Raw genomic sequence first — 15,574 nt, 5'->3', positions numbered from 1 at the left:
TGTGAAACAAAAGGATGTCCCGTACAAGGTATAACATAAAACAAGTTCAATAACTTTGAATTCATTAAATGTAAACGAAACTTTCATACTAGAATATGTGATATCATACTTCAAATGAGTGGACTGCATTAGATCATTGTTCGACTCTTGATAACAAGATTAGTCCACCCTTGTACGTATACGTGTGTGTGTGTGTGATGGTATAAAATAACAAAGGTCCTTCAAGTTAATGAATGAAAGAAAGTGATGAATGATGATATTCTACTGTGGTTGAGTCCATACTAAGTGCATGGATTCTAACAAACAACCAATTAAAACATGAAATTTGATATGGACATTTAATTAAATGTTTATTAATATTTGCGGTGCAGTTCGGTTTTGGTACGGTTTTCAAAAGCTAAAACCTAAACCAAACCATTTTCTATGTTGCGGTTTGGTTTCAAAACCAAAACCGTTCCAAAACCGCAAAACCAAACCGTTCGGTGCGGTTCGATTTGGTTCGTGTTTCGGTTTCGGTTTTCGGTTTTCGGTTCTAAGTGCCCACCCCTAGTCCTAATCATGTTTCCTTGAGTATTTTTGATACACTTTTTTTACAAGAAAATTTGTTGATACTTTAATGGTTAATTCCTATTTTAATTCCAATCTTATTGAGTTATTTGATGATTGATCACCATAGAATAGCTTTGTAATTGAGTTCGTTACACAAATAAATTTGGATGATCGAGTCTTGTACTTATGCCAAGTAACAACAAAACTAGCTACGGTTCTTGGAATTAACATGAATAGATACAATGTTCTAAGATTTGCGTGTTTGTCGATTTCCATTGTATTATGCTTTCTCAGAGTACAGCTTAGTAGATACCATGCTAAATACTTCGAGAATGAAAAAAGTTAGTGTAAACACCCATGCCTAATTTGTTGTTTAGGGAAATCAATAGCTTAAAGAGTAAATACCATGCCTTTAGGTTAACAAACATTAAGCATCTACATTGTCTTGAATCATCATGTGTACCGATTGCTTAGGCGAAAAAGATTAGAGATGGAAACCAAAGTCCCCCTAAGCGTTCAAACATCGTTTTCAAAACCCTTATATTGCCAATTCCTCTTATTTGCCTACGTTCTTTATAGTGTTTTTATACTTCTAAATTTAAGACATCTCAAACTATGTTTGCTAGTTTTGTGTATAAATTAATTTAAGTTCTTAGAAATCATAACCTAGATACTTATTAGTGCAATCCTCATGGGAATAATCTCGTACTTGCTTTCCATACTATGTGTTTGATCTTGTGCACTTACGAGTTTAAAACATGTAATTAATAGCTTAATATTTAGGTTGCTAATTTCGTAACAAGTTTATATATATATATATATATATATATATAAATGTATGTTTGCATATGCATATTCTCAAACAAAAAACAGCAATCAAACAAAATAATAATAACAATAATAATAATAAATCTGATATATTATATAAGGAGTGGAATACATAGGTTTTAGATATGTACAGAAGATTACTATAATAACAGCAATCAAACAAAATACCAGAATTAATCTGACCAACAATTCAACATCCCCAATCCCAAACCATCAGAATTTGGTTCAACAACAAAACTACATACAATAACACTTCAACAAATTCGGTCGTGGTCGTGGTCGTGGTCGTGGTCGTATATCCGCAGCAGCAGTAACTATGAAGTCTCTGAACATTAATCCATCTCAGCGGACCCATGCTACAGAATCAATCTCATCCCTTGCCGACTTGTACAGTTCTAGCCTTTTAGCACACTGTTGCCTCCTCTCCATCAATGCCGGATCTTCGTCAAGCAGCTGGGAAAGCTGCTTAGCCTGAAACACAAACCCAAGCAACAACAATTATAAAACACAAGCGATAATAGTTATTCGGGTCCAAACAATCAAAACATTGCATGTAAGGCGAGCGAGTACCTCTCTCTTCCCTATTTGTATGTAGAAGTGATTCAGCAACGACGTTTTAGCCTCTTTGACTTGACAATGAACGACGGCCTTGGGGATTGTGTTCCTCAGTGTCTCAGACACCATTCCCACATATGAGGATACGTTCGATCCTATCCTCCGGAAGTGGCCCTCTGAGTAGCGGTCCACGGCGGGGGCAGGGGCAGGTGTTGTCCCAGGCCTTCCTGCTGGTGTTGTACCAGGCTTTCCTGGGTTTCCTGGGTTTCCTGTGTTCTCCATTTCCTGTGGAAGTCTACGAAAGAAATCCACAGTCAAATATGAAGATTCCATGTCCACTAATCGAAGAGTTGTCTTCTTACTTTCATCACGGAACCTTTCCAAGGATCCATTACATGCAGCAGCTATTTCAGCTTGCAGAGTCGGAAAGCGCTTCAATTCCTGAGTTAAAAACATCAATATCAATCCCATTTCTCATTCAAAGAACACTAATTAAACTTTACAACCAACAGCAAAATTCCGTTCACCTGAGTTTCTGCTAACGACTTCCTCACAAGTTCTTTCAAGACAAAGTGAACCTATGGTGTGGGTTTTTGGTCAGTAAGAAATTAAAGAGTGATCAAAAGTTCTGGACAACTAGACGAACTTTAAGAACACTTCTAGCAAAACCGGAATACTAGAGTAAAGAAAAAAAGGATAACTTACAGCATCCACGGAAGCTTCAGCCGGCCCTCTAAAATAACTCAGTGATCCCTCAATTAGTCGGCGGTAACCTTGCTCCGGAGCAATCAAGTGTGGCTGGTAGCCGTCAGCCTCTGAAACTACTTTCCTTACATTCTGCAGAGAAAGATGTCGATCAAATGGAAGCTTCCTCAATGCAGCAGGCAGTTGGTTGTCAAAGACACCATAAATCCGATCACCTCCAGCCCGTCTAATGTGACAAAATGAAGAACAAAGATATCATCAAACCACAGTAGTGCAGGGAGTTTTCTTGGTCAAAAGAAATCAACAAATTCATCCGATGATACTACATACAACTTTAACATCATAAATCCCTGTGAAACAGAGTATTACACAGATGAAACTATTCAGCTGGCAACCAAGTACCAGCACATGCAACCACCAGGGTTCCCGGATCCAGCAGAGAAAGGATGCGTCAAAAACTACTAAAATCAACCCAAAGCCAAAACCTAAGGTACCCAATTACTAACAAATTTTCAAACCTTGATAGTCCATGGTTGTTTCGTATTAAATACTGGAACCAGCCAAAAGAGTTAATGCTAAGTAAGCATACTGCATTAGATTTAGATCACCTGCATTGGGTTGTCCAACACACTAGATTGAATACAGAATACCCACATGGAATTTACAATCATATGAATTAAGCATATCTAAAGCAAATTCAGCTTATGCCAACTTTGCTAAGGATTTGGGAACTAAAGACGCAAACATTAGGTAAACAATCCCCAAAAACTTAAAAAGGCATACATTGAAGGGATGAAGTTTAAACAAGTAGATCTTACCCTCCATCTAGATGCTCCTTGAAAATCCTGTCAAAAGCACGGCAGAGTTCCAGTATAGTGTACAATTGAGCCTAAAATACAAACTCTTGGTCACAAACTCATGATTGCTCAAAGATCATCCAATTTATGATCACGTGTCGCAGATAAAGACAGCTTACCCCAGCATCAACGGCAACAGGCCTACCGAGATGGTCCAACTCGGATTCAAGTTCGTCAATGCTTTTGTTAATCATAGATAAGATACTTGGTATTCGAGCCCTAATCACAGTCTCCAAATGCTACAAACAAGATCAATCCATCAAAATGATACCCTATTACATCAAGCAACAAAAAACGATACCTATTTTAAGGAACAAATATATTCAATTGCAACAAAGAAATTCAAACTCAAATATATGCAATTGAGTCAAACCTTTGAGAGAAGTTTTGCAAGATACTCAGAACCCATTCTATTAGCTAAGTGCCCATAGTCAGGACTGGTTGCAAAGTATTCGCGCTCCTTGCGCCTAGCAAGAACCATGTCTGTATTTTTATTAATATCTGCTTGTGAACGGTTCACAACTCCAACCCAAGGATGTTGCAGGCGATAGGATCTTCCTTCAATAACCTATGCGGACAGACATAAAAACTTTAAACTATTTTGAACACATTTCTTTGTTTCAGGTACAAAGCACAGGAAAATGTTAAGAAAACCACAGTAGAGCTTGAAGGATCACTTCTGTTAAATACGAACACATAACTATAGCATGATTTAAAACTTCTACATTTGAATGCAAATGCAACTTGCTAAAAGCCTGATCTCAACTATTGGAAAGTATTAATGTAATTCACTTGTTTAAAAAGTCATTTACATAACAGTGAGTTGTGTAGGAACTAGGAGGGAAGAAAGAAAGAGAAATCTTACATCCAGTGCATTAGTTCCTTTGTCCATCAAATCAAGCTTTGTCAACACCCCAAATGTCCGTTCACCTGCGTAAAGAAAATGATATAGGAGAAGACAAAATCAAGCAATAGGAGTCATAGGAAAACTGCACAAGTCAAAAGGGGGAAATGGTTACACTTGAGTAAATAGAGCATACCTGTTGGATCCACTTCCCTAGCAAGTTTGATAGCATCTGATGTGGCTATATCTTGGTTGGCTGGAGATATTGCTAGTATAATGCTATTAGGCTACAAAAGGCACAAACTCATCAACTAGATAGAATTTAGAACACTATTGACATTCATAGGAAAAAAGAAATGATTATGTATTTTTAATGGATGTAGTGAAATCACATAACTACTTCAGGAGTAGGACCTATGTGGCAGGAATGCAAGAGGTCAATCAACAACCAACCTCTGACATTCATGCAAAACCGGATCTCACTCCTGAAGAGCATGAGAAGTAAAATAACACCAAATATATAAATAAATAGATCGCCACAAAGTTAATAAATGCAGTGACAAATAGACAATGTTCCAGCATGATTCTATAAAACTGAAACAGAAAAAAGTTACAGCTCTTGACAAAGCTGTTCGGTAGTGAGAAAGACCAGCAAGCTTCAACTATTTGCTCTACCAAATCTAATTCCACTCACAGAATTAAGTTGTATAACGAACAATATCTATAAATTAGTATTTAGAACATAATTCAATCACACCATACTGCATCAATTCTGTGCATAATGACTAGTCAGTGACTTCAAAACTCCCATGACAGTTATATATGACTTCACAATGATTCTTTACCTTCTCAACATAAGATCGAACCATGTTTTCAATATCTTCAACAATACTTTCAGGCTGGCCCTCTGAAAACAATAACAGTCTTTGTTGATGACTGATAAATAAATTTGCATCATGCAATTCAATACTCAATCAGCATTGGAAATAAAACATACCAACAGCAACTTTCGTCAGACCAGGTAAGTCAATTAGGGTTAAGTTGACAACTGCCAGGAGATCAAGAATTAGTGTATGGAAACGAACACAAAAATTGATAATGAAAAATAAAACTCCAACATTCCTCTCTGGAAAAGTGAAATATAAAAGCGAGAGAAGGAAAAGTAGATTAAGAGCAATAATACCTAAAAGTTATCAAAGGTGCCCCAAAACTCTTATCACTTAATTTGCAAATATCAAGTGAACTTACAAATATATTTTCCTCCGGCATAAAAACATATTTCTCTTAGGCCGCGTTTGTTATGCAGGAATACTTGCACAGAAAGTGGATTGGTTTCCGTTCCACCCAAATTTGTTTTTTGGCTACATTTTAATATTTCAGAAAGGAATGAGGTCCACAGAATTGACTGCAATTCCGCCCCGCAACCTGAATTGCAATACTGACAGGGACGCCCATATTTCTATTCTGTTCACTTACGTAATGAAAAATTTCTTCGTATGCACTCGGTCATTCATGTGTACACCGATTAAAATGAAAATAATATTCAAAGAAATATGGAACAAAAGCTTGCTGGTGCTATTCCTATCCCTCCCTACAGCTTTATCTCTCCAGTGCATAATTAAAAGCTGCATATGTTGGTACTTCATCAGTTAAATCCTCATTTAACTTCATCAACCCACTAGTAAATTTGACCCAATCTCATCTCCAAATCAAGAGATTTTGCTTGATTTCACAAAATTTTGCTTCTCCTTTGCTTTCAGTATAATATATCTTCCCTGTCCATCCTTCCTCCCAATTATTATTGGCTATGGCTCGTTCTGGAGCTAGTTTTATATTCTACTAGTATTTTATTTATTTTTAGGTCAGTTTACCAACATTATCTTGTGATAAGAAAGTAACTCTCCTCTCTCATCTGTTTATCAATGATTTTTTTCCCCTTTTATCAATGCTTGTCAATGATTCTTTTAGATATTACTTTTTTTTTTTGGTTTATATCTTTTCGTGAACAGAGGGAGAAAAAACTGTGTTCGTATGACCTTTTCAATGCTTTGAAGGAAAAGGGCATTCTGGGAAATGTGTTCAATCTTATTTCATTCCTAGCCTTTGATTCTAAAAACTGTTTCAAACACTTGATTGGAAATACCAATTCCATGCCTCTAAGAGACGGAATGGAAAAGAAATACAATTCCTTTCCCATGTAGAGTCAAATAAATGTGGCCTTAAGAATCAGGATAGCAGAAGCAGAAAGATTACATATTGTAACAAATTTCTCTTTAGAGGTGGGCATGTGAAATAAACATCCAATCAAATTACAATTATAAATACAACTAAGCAGAAGCACAAAGATGATAAATTGTAACAAATTTAACCCGCAAAAGGCACCCACACAAAAGAGTATTATCAAATTCTGCAAGCTTTAAAAGTTTATGGCTCTTTACTTGGACAACAAGCTTCCAATGAGTGTATCCAAACTTTAGATGATAAATAAACAACCAAAAGATCGGTATTTCATAGCATACCATTAGGGGAGTAGATGCTGAGATGGATAGGAACAGGAGATATCTGTTTTGATTTTCCTGTTATTCTATCAGTTTCTTCCTGAATTTCCTTTCGAACCATGCCTGCAGAGAGACGACAACATAAAAGTTTGGTTGTTAGTTCCTTTCAACAAATAATAGACAATTTCATAAGGAAAATCTAACATCTCCCAAGTAAATGTAGCAACTGTCAAGTCAAGATCTAAGGTGCCATGTCAAGAGCATGTGCACAAGTTAATATTTAATCCTAAAAACAAAGACAAATTGGAAAAAAAGTTCATTAGAAAAGCAACTTAAATATAAATTCAAATTTTAATTTCAAAATCGATCTGTAATGTAAATCATTTTTTTCCCATGGCAATCACATTGCCAAGTTGCTTCTACCTAAACTCAAAATAATTGTATCACTAGAGGTGCTCAAGAAAGGTGGGCCAAATCCAAACAGTATACTCACTGACTCGACGTCCAATTTCCAGCTCTCTACAAGTAAGGTGATCAACTGGAGAACTACACAGTTGTGCACAATTTATTGTTTACCAGCTAAAAGTAATCAACTTTTCATTGTTAAACATGTGAATATCTACTACACCTATCTACCTTCAAATCTAAACAAATTTGAAGGAAACATAAAGATAATTCGCATACCAAAATCAGTGAATCTCCTCTTGGAAAGGTGAAGGAACTCAGCGTACTCCTGGGTTCCTTCATCTGTCTTGTGAAGCTGCAACACCAAAGGCCGCCTCGTCACAATCCCTGATATCATACCAAAAACAACACCGTCATGATAATCGAACGTACAGTAAGATAAAATTAAACAATTTCAATAACACTCAAAGTTGTGAACGAACCAGATCCTCTGGGAAGAAAGTCACGTCCAACAATGCTCTCCAAAACCGAAGACTTCCCGGAACTCTGCTCTCACAAATATGTTCAAAAAACAAAAGAGGAAACAAAAATCAGAAAAATACCCACATGTTCCAAAAGAAAAACCCAATTAAAAAAATCAGCCCTACTTTTGCTTCTTAACAAACAAATAGCTATTTATTCTCACTAAAAGCACTATTCAACCAATCTCTACCAAAAAAGTTCCATACTTTCTCAAAATTTCTCCATAAAAACCTCGTTAAACAGCAAATTCATGCAATAAAACGAGACGTAATCAGTTAAAGGTGGTTGAGAGAAAGAGAGAGAGAGAGAGAGAGACCTGGCCGCCGACGACGGCGACAGAGGGCAGAGCTTCCCACAAGGAAAAAAGACTTTCGTTGCCTCCGTAGTCACCGAGCACAGTACACGCCCTCTGTATGCGATTCACCAGCCCTATCAAGCTCTCCATCGTCGTCATCTCAGCTCTCTCTCTGTCTCCGATTCGATTCGAAACCCTAATTTCGCTTCCTCCTTGAGAAATCGAACAACCAGTAAAGCAGCAGAACTTGACTTGGGAATTTGGAAAGACGCTATGTTTCTCTCTCTCTGAATATTCGAGCGGTCAAAACATATCACGACTTTTTCTCCCTTCTTTCTACTTTTATGGGGTGTCGAACCGGATGAGCGCCGTTGCGGAAAATGGCGGGACCCACTGGTGACTAGAGTCTTCGCTCAAAAGCAACCGTACCAAATTTTCAAATTTTGAATTCATCTTCATTTTGGAACCATGTTCTCCCAGTGTTACTACTACCATGGAATTTGATTTTGGTAGATGTATAAGTACCCTGGAGAGACATCAATATCGGTAAAAAAAAAAACGAAAAAATAGTTATTATACCTGTAAAACAATGTGAATGTTCACATAATTTGACTAAAAATGGGAGAATGGAAGTCAAGATTGAAGCCTAGGATTGTCGGCATAGTATAAGTTTGGTTTCTACTATTTTGGTATGTAAAGTTTTCTTCATACATTAAAAGAGGTGTTGGATCAAAACCTCTGTATAAAGTGGTATTCGTATCATTGAAGAACACAACACAAAATAGAAAAATTCATGTAAGTTATGTCAAGGCTAAAGAGAGAGAGAGAGAGAAATAGTGAGAGTTATTTTGTACTCCTATTATTTTAGATAATGAGAAAAATAATTACTAATGCCCTGTAGACATAGACACACTTGCAGAACCTCATAAATATTGTGTCTTATTTGCTTTATATTTCACTGCACACATGTTCTCAATTTCACAACATAATACAGCCATGTGAATCTCTACAAACTTTAAAACAAACTAATAGATATCACATCTTCCATCGCCATTGCCCTTTCATATGAATCTTCACTTTGAGTACTGGACTGGTAACTCCTACATCGTGAGATAGGATATCACATCTTCCACAACAATCCCAAAGGGACGAGCATGAGCTTTCAGTATCTAACTGTATTTATCGAATCCATTGGTCAAGTAAAGTGGACCACTCGATCGGCTTGATCTCCAACATCAAGGAGGTCTAAATAATTGCTATCTGCAACCTTATCTTGTTCGGCCTCCATGTCTCGTACGTAATTTTAGCCTCATATTATAGTAGCAATAAAGGAAGAGGAGGAGAGCGTCATGTAATTTAAATATTATAGACTCATGCATTTTGAGGGCGTCAGGTAATCAACAGCTGGCACTCCGTTCTTACGTCGAATCCCTATGATAATGAACCGATGCATCTTACGTAAAGAAAGGAAGAGGCATGCAATTATGCAACTGGTGTTGGCTGATAGGGGCTGGAGACTGGAGTGAATATTGTTTGCAGTAAGAAGATAGACGTACAATTTGAACATCGATCGTAGAGTTGTTAGTACGAATTTGAACCGGCTGAATGATTCCATACAAAAAGGAAAAACCAAACAGCTACAACAAGAAAGACGAAATAAACAGTGAGTAGGAAATACAAAACTCCAACCAAGAAGCCAGAAAGGATTATCCTAATCAAATCCCATGTCAGCCTCTCTCTCTCTCTGTGCAGCCTATGTTATACAGTAAAATCACCACTCTTCTCCAATGTATTCTGTAATATTCTCCGCAATCCATCGAAATCATTTGAAATTCCGTAGATATTAAACTGATATTCCATTATATTTCCAAAATTTTGGGGATATCAAACAAACAACACGGATATTGCTAATTCTTCGCCAAACTTTCGTGGACACACGGTACAAATATATCTGTTTTCATTGTCTGTGGCCTAACTTTTTAATCCATGACTACTATAGCTTAATGATATTTTGTGTCATGGACGTTATATGAAGTTTCCAATGATTGTTCGCAATAATGCATGCATTTTGATCTAATAGGACCGGATCATAATTGTCTTGCCTATGATAAATCAGATAAGAGTCTTCATTTAAATTGTAGTTAGTGCAAATGGCTTAAGATAATTTCATTTACAAGTCTCACATTCTATAAAAGGTGGCCTTGAATTGCGTATTCCACGTGGATTTGTACCATATGACTTAACTCAATGTCTTTTTTATTTATTATTAAGGAAGGGGGAGGATTTCGAAATTATTGCAATACTTTTTTTGGGCCGGGGGGGGGGGGGGGGGTGTGGAACTTTTATTTGATGATGCCATATCTCTAGAGTTAATGTTTGGACTTTTTGAGTAGCTCGACAGGTGAAAACCAAAGAAGAGTCGGTTTCGACAAATCTATGGGTTTTAAGTATCAAGTTTTGAAAATCTCTGGAAGTTTTGGAAAACAAGTCTTCAAGTTTAGTATTTATCTTCACTCCGTGCAAAAATCTTCGGTCCAAACTTTTGGCAGACTTTGAGGTAGTCCGTGATTTCGTCCGCATCCTTAGCATGAAGGAAAAGCTTGTTTGAGCACTTCTTCTCTATATCCACAACTGCATCTCAAAAATCTTTGTTTCGTGTAGCTTTGTGAACACATAGTTGCACTTTAATCACATTATTGCTAACTCAATGTGAGACTCTATCCACTAAATTAAATCCTATACTTTTACAGTGTGCTAGATTGGAAGAGACTTTCCATGACTGTCGCTGATCTTGGATTCCAAGATTGGCCAAGAAAGCTGTGCACCTCTTGGCGTCGCGGTGAAGTAGGGAAATGTGCAATGTGGTTTGGATGGACAAACCTCCATCTTCCCTAGTTCATGTTCTCTGTAATGATGGACTTCCTTGTCCACACTAGGTTTGTTTGTGGGTAATGTGAGGAGTGACGTTTTAGCATTAGGTGAGGCGTCAGGCTCCATGTAACTCCTTCCACTACCTGTTTTTTGGTGCCATGTTTGGTTGTTTGCCTCTTTGTAGGCCTTCTTGTATACCTTTCGGATCTTTGCCCGGATTAATATAATTCTGTTATTAAAAATAAAAAAAAAGAAGTAAAATCTCAAATTAATGGAATGGGCCCCCAAACAATTTGCACCTCTGAACCCAACTAAAAGCCCAACAAATTCAAGCCCAATAAAAGAACCGGCATTGCTTCAAGAACAGGAAAAACAGAAAACCAAAATACAAAGGAATTCAGAATTCTTGTGCAACTCGAAGGCAACCTTTTATTTAGGCTTCGCCCGACTTCTCAGATTCAGTCCGCGACGCCAACATCCAATCACTGCACCAATCGCACACGAACAATCGCAATGGCCGCCGCCGGAGTAGAGATCAAGCGCCCGGACGCCGCGCCGGAGGAGACATGCTCCGCCAAGGCCTCCAAGCAAGGCGAGGGACTGCGGCAATACTACCTCCAGCACATCCACGAGCTTCAGCTTCAGGTCCGCCAGAAAACCCACAACCTCAATCGTCTCGAAGCTCAGCGCAACGAGCTCAATTCCCGAGGTTCGATTTTCCCCTAATTCAAAACCCTAATTTCTGATTCTTCAACATTTCAGTTTGTTTAATCTGTCGTGGATTTTAGGTCGTGCCTTCCGGTTTGTGTTTGGGGAAATAAGGTCAAGATTTGATTTTTTTTGGTTTGGTTTACTTATATCTAGGAATTTAAATGTTGAGGAGGACGAGGATTTGATGAATCCGGTAGGAAATTCGAGATAATACTAGGAAAGTTTTGTTCTTTTCTAATCTAGGTTGTTGGAATCTTTGTCTGGAAATACCTTAGATTGAAAACTGGAACTTGGTACTAGCTTTCGTTGATATAGGAAGTGTGCTTGCTCACTCTCTGGGTGTTTCGTTGAGGGGTGAAGACACGTTTACTTGGATTATATTTATCGAGTCGTGTTCTTGTTTGTTGTCTTAGTGTAATTATAACCGAGATATAAACCAGTTAACTGGAGTAGAAAGATAATTTACTTTAATAACAGAGGGGATAAGATGAAAGTAAGTGATTTCGGCGATGAAATCAGGTTGTAGTCAAAGTATTATTCAGAGGCTTTCGTATTTTTCTAAAAAAGGTGTCTATTTGATGTACTTGAGCATGAAAACACGATGCCTGTGAATTGGTGTTTTTGCTTACTTTGGAGTTCTTGTTGCCTTTTCTTCTTTTGCCAGATTTTTTATCATCCTTTAAACATATGGTAGCAACTAGCAAGTCATTTGTAGTTTTCAAATGATAAATTAAACTTGTTCAAAATTGCAACTTGAACAGTGAGAATGCTGAGGGAAGAACTACAGCTGCTTCAGGAGCCCGGATCATATGTTGGTGAAGTTGTCAAAGTAATGGGAAAGAACAAGGTTTTGGTTAAGGTAAGTAGGAAATTCTTTAAGACCAAGTTGAAAATTATGCAACTTGACTTAATTACAAGACTATTCTTTAGTTTTACATACTTTGTTTCTTTTCGTTTTCCAGGTTCATCCAGAAGGGAAATATGTCGTTGATATTGATAAAAACATTGATATCACAAAGATCACACCATCAACAAGAGTTGCTCTCCGCAATGACAGCTATGTGCTACACTTGGTCTTGCCAAGCAAAGTTGATCCTTTGGTCAACCTTATGAAAGTTGAAAAAGTTCCCGATTCTACTTATGATATGATCGGTGGCCTGGATCAGCAAATCAAGGAAATAAAGGAGGTTTGCTATTGCACTTTTTCTTCTGAATTTGTGTGTTTTGGTGTGGTTTCTTTGATAATACATCCCCACTTTCTTCTACATGTGTTGTAAATGATGTTTAAACATCTTCCATTTCCAGGTCATTGAACTTCCAATTAAGCATCCTGAACTGTTTGAGAGTCTTGGTATAGCTCAGCCAAAGGTAATACTGTGTTGCCAAGCTATTACATTTCATTATTTGCTTACTAGATAGGCGCTAACTTTTACAACTTACATTTGTGCCCTGAAACTAACACTTATATATAACAGGGTGTGCTGCTTTATGGACCACCTGGCACTGGGAAAACACTTTTGGCTAGGGCTGTGGCCCATCATACTGACTGTACATTTATCAGGGTTTCTGGTTCGGAGTTGGTCCAGAAATACATTGGGGAAGGATCTAGAATGGTCAGAGAACTTTTTGTCATGGCCAGGTTGGTTTTGATCTTTCTCATCAAGATTTGTTATAGATTTCTATTACTTTTGTTGCCTTGATTTAAGATTTTGTTTCTCTATGACGTGGCGGGAAATCCTAAGCTGGAACAAGCTATTTATTCATAACTGTAATGTTGGGAATCGGTAATAGTATTATGGGATCATCTGGGGTGTATATGTTCCTCCAGTCTAGGGGTGTCCCTGAACTTTCAAGTATATATTTGACATTATTTGCTGCACGATCTAGGTTGTGGAGGAATCTGTAATCATTTAATGATCTTGTCAAGTCTGCCAGTCCGAATTAATTGAAAAATGATTATGGGATGCACTCACTTACTGTTGTTGATCTGATTTGCTCTCATTTGTTTGCTTACTTTATTTCAATTTGGTTTTTTTATCTCAGGGAACATGCACCATCTATCATTTTTATGGATGAAATTGACAGTATCGGATCTGCTCGTATGGAATCTGGTAGTGGCAATGGTGATAGTGAGGTGCAGCGGACTATGCTTGAGCTTCTCAACCAGCTTGATGGATTTGAAGCATCAAACAAGATCAAGGTACTGAACCAAATGTGGATTCAATGGTTAGAAATGCAGTATAATGTTTCTGAACATTTTCATCTGACCACCGTCTTTCAATTACATTTTTGACAGGTTTTAATGGCCACAAATCGTATTGATATTCTGGATCAAGCTCTACTTAGGCCAGGACGAATTGACAGGAAAATTGAGTTTCCAAATCCTAGTGAAGAGGTACATGCTTGTCACGATGGTAGAATTGACCCCTTGCAGTAGGTTGCTTTACTTTGTCATAGGTCAACATTTATTGTATTGATTGTCTGTATAATGGAGGTTGATCAGCAGTAAATGCACAGTAGAGTGCAGTTGCTATCCAATCAGAATAGATATGAATAAGTAGGATAATAAAAGAAAATGCCACAAAAGTCGGCGTAAATTTTTCCAATATTCGCATGTTCCAACCTTCTAGTCTTATTGTATTTTTGATGGTTGTCATTGCCTAGTTTATCGAACATCACTTGCATACAATACTTACTAATGCATTTAACAAATTGCAGTCTCGTTGGGATATCTTGAAAATTCATTCAAGAAGAATGAATTTGATGCGTGGAATTGACCTGAAGAAGATTGCAGAGAAGATGAATGGTGCATCTGGTGCAGAACTGAAGGTACCCTTGTTTTGTTTTCCTCGGGGTTTATCACTAAGCGAGGTTTTGTGTGCTGTAACAAATATTTATTGTCGTTTTATTTTTCCATCTTGCAGGCTGTTTGCACAGAAGCTGGCATGTTTGCTTTGAGGGAGAGAAGGGTTCATGTGACGCAAGAAGATTTTGAGATGGCAGTGGCCAAGGTAATGAAGAAGGAGAATGAGAAAAACATGTCGTTGCGCAAGTTGTGGAAGTAAATTACGTTATCATGGTGTTCTTGGAGCAATAGGCACGAAGGACGATTTGCAGGCATGGGCATCTTGCCTGGCTTCTCCTTCCTTGCATTTTTACTTACTGGGTGGAGGGTTTAAACCATGTTGTTTTTACTTGCAAACTATCAAGTGTGTGCCCCTATGTTCAAGTCATATATTTTTCAATTCCAAATTATTTGTATGTTTTCTTCTAGCGTCAATACATCAAATTAGACTGGCAATATTCTGTTTTGATATTACGTCATAATTAGAACCATTTATTCTCATATCATCATTTGAGGGCTGTATGTGTTGAACAACTCAACGGTTGACTCTTATGATAAACTGATGGCCCATTGTTAATGAAGGAGGAATGACTCCACAAATTAAATAGCAAACCCTAATACTGTAACACAAACATAATCCTTGCTCAGGTTCTCTCTCTCTCTGTCACCAAAAGCAATATTCTATTTTCATTTTGGTCTAATCTAATCCAGACTACAGAATGAGGACCCAAAACTTTGAACTAGAGGCCACCTAATACTACGGTTTAGTGGTATTTTTCTTCACTTGAAAGTAAGAGATTTTAGGTTCGATTTTCTCCAAATGCATTTGAATCACATTATTGCTAGCTCATTGTGTGACTTTAGCCCAGTCCCCGTCCCTTAGTGTAGATAATTTGTTTGTTCAAACATAAAAAAAAAAAAAAACTTAGAGCTAGAGCGGTTGGAGGCGAAAGCATCTGCTCTTGCTAATTGTATACATTACCATTTGCCATTTTGGTATGTTAGGAATAGAGTACAAGAACACTGAGAGACTCATTTTTTGTGGAAACATGAACATTGGCGTGAGAATGTGAAAGTAAACGAGTCACA

General features: G+C 37.5%; 2 protein-coding genes across 2 annotated transcripts; one reads left to right on the top strand and one right to left on the bottom strand.

Annotated features, from left to right (window-relative positions):
• Positions 1–1,447: 1,447 nt before the first annotated feature.
• Positions 1,448–8,390, bottom strand: LOC137733964 (phragmoplastin DRP1E-like). The gene is made up of 15 exons (XM_068473192.1): positions 8,080–8,390; positions 7,724–7,787; positions 7,521–7,628; positions 6,858–6,959; positions 5,336–5,386; positions 5,184–5,245; positions 4,535–4,625; positions 4,360–4,424; positions 3,868–4,062; positions 3,614–3,733; positions 3,456–3,526; positions 2,638–2,863; positions 2,460–2,510; positions 1,948–2,373; positions 1,448–1,848 (listed from the first exon to the last, which is right to left on the bottom strand). Exons 1-15 carry the CDS (start codon positions 8,215–8,217, stop codon positions 1,720–1,722), a joined length of 1,899 nt encoding a protein of 632 aa, XP_068329293.1. The 5' UTR covers positions 8,218–8,390; the 3' UTR covers positions 1,448–1,719.
• A 2,922-nt stretch (positions 8,391–11,312) lies between these two features.
• Positions 11,313–14,920, top strand: LOC137733645 (26S proteasome regulatory subunit 8 homolog A-like). Its single transcript, XM_068472784.1, has 9 exons — positions 11,313–11,638; positions 12,402–12,499; positions 12,603–12,827; positions 12,946–13,008; positions 13,116–13,279; positions 13,684–13,840; positions 13,937–14,035; positions 14,359–14,469; positions 14,565–14,920. Exons 1-9 carry the CDS (start codon positions 11,443–11,445, stop codon positions 14,703–14,705), a joined length of 1,254 nt encoding a protein of 417 aa, XP_068328885.1. The 5' UTR covers positions 11,313–11,442; the 3' UTR covers positions 14,706–14,920.
• Positions 14,921–15,574: the final 654 nt, after the last annotated feature.

Source organism: Pyrus communis, chromosome 5 (genome assembly GCF_963583255.1).
Source record: "Pyrus communis chromosome 5, drPyrComm1.1, whole genome shotgun sequence".
In the NCBI taxonomy this organism is placed as follows: Eukaryota; Viridiplantae; Streptophyta; class Magnoliopsida; order Rosales; family Rosaceae; genus Pyrus; species Pyrus communis.
The sequence above is the reverse complement of the archived record's forward strand: the minus strand, read 5'-3'. Positions and strand labels throughout refer to the sequence as shown.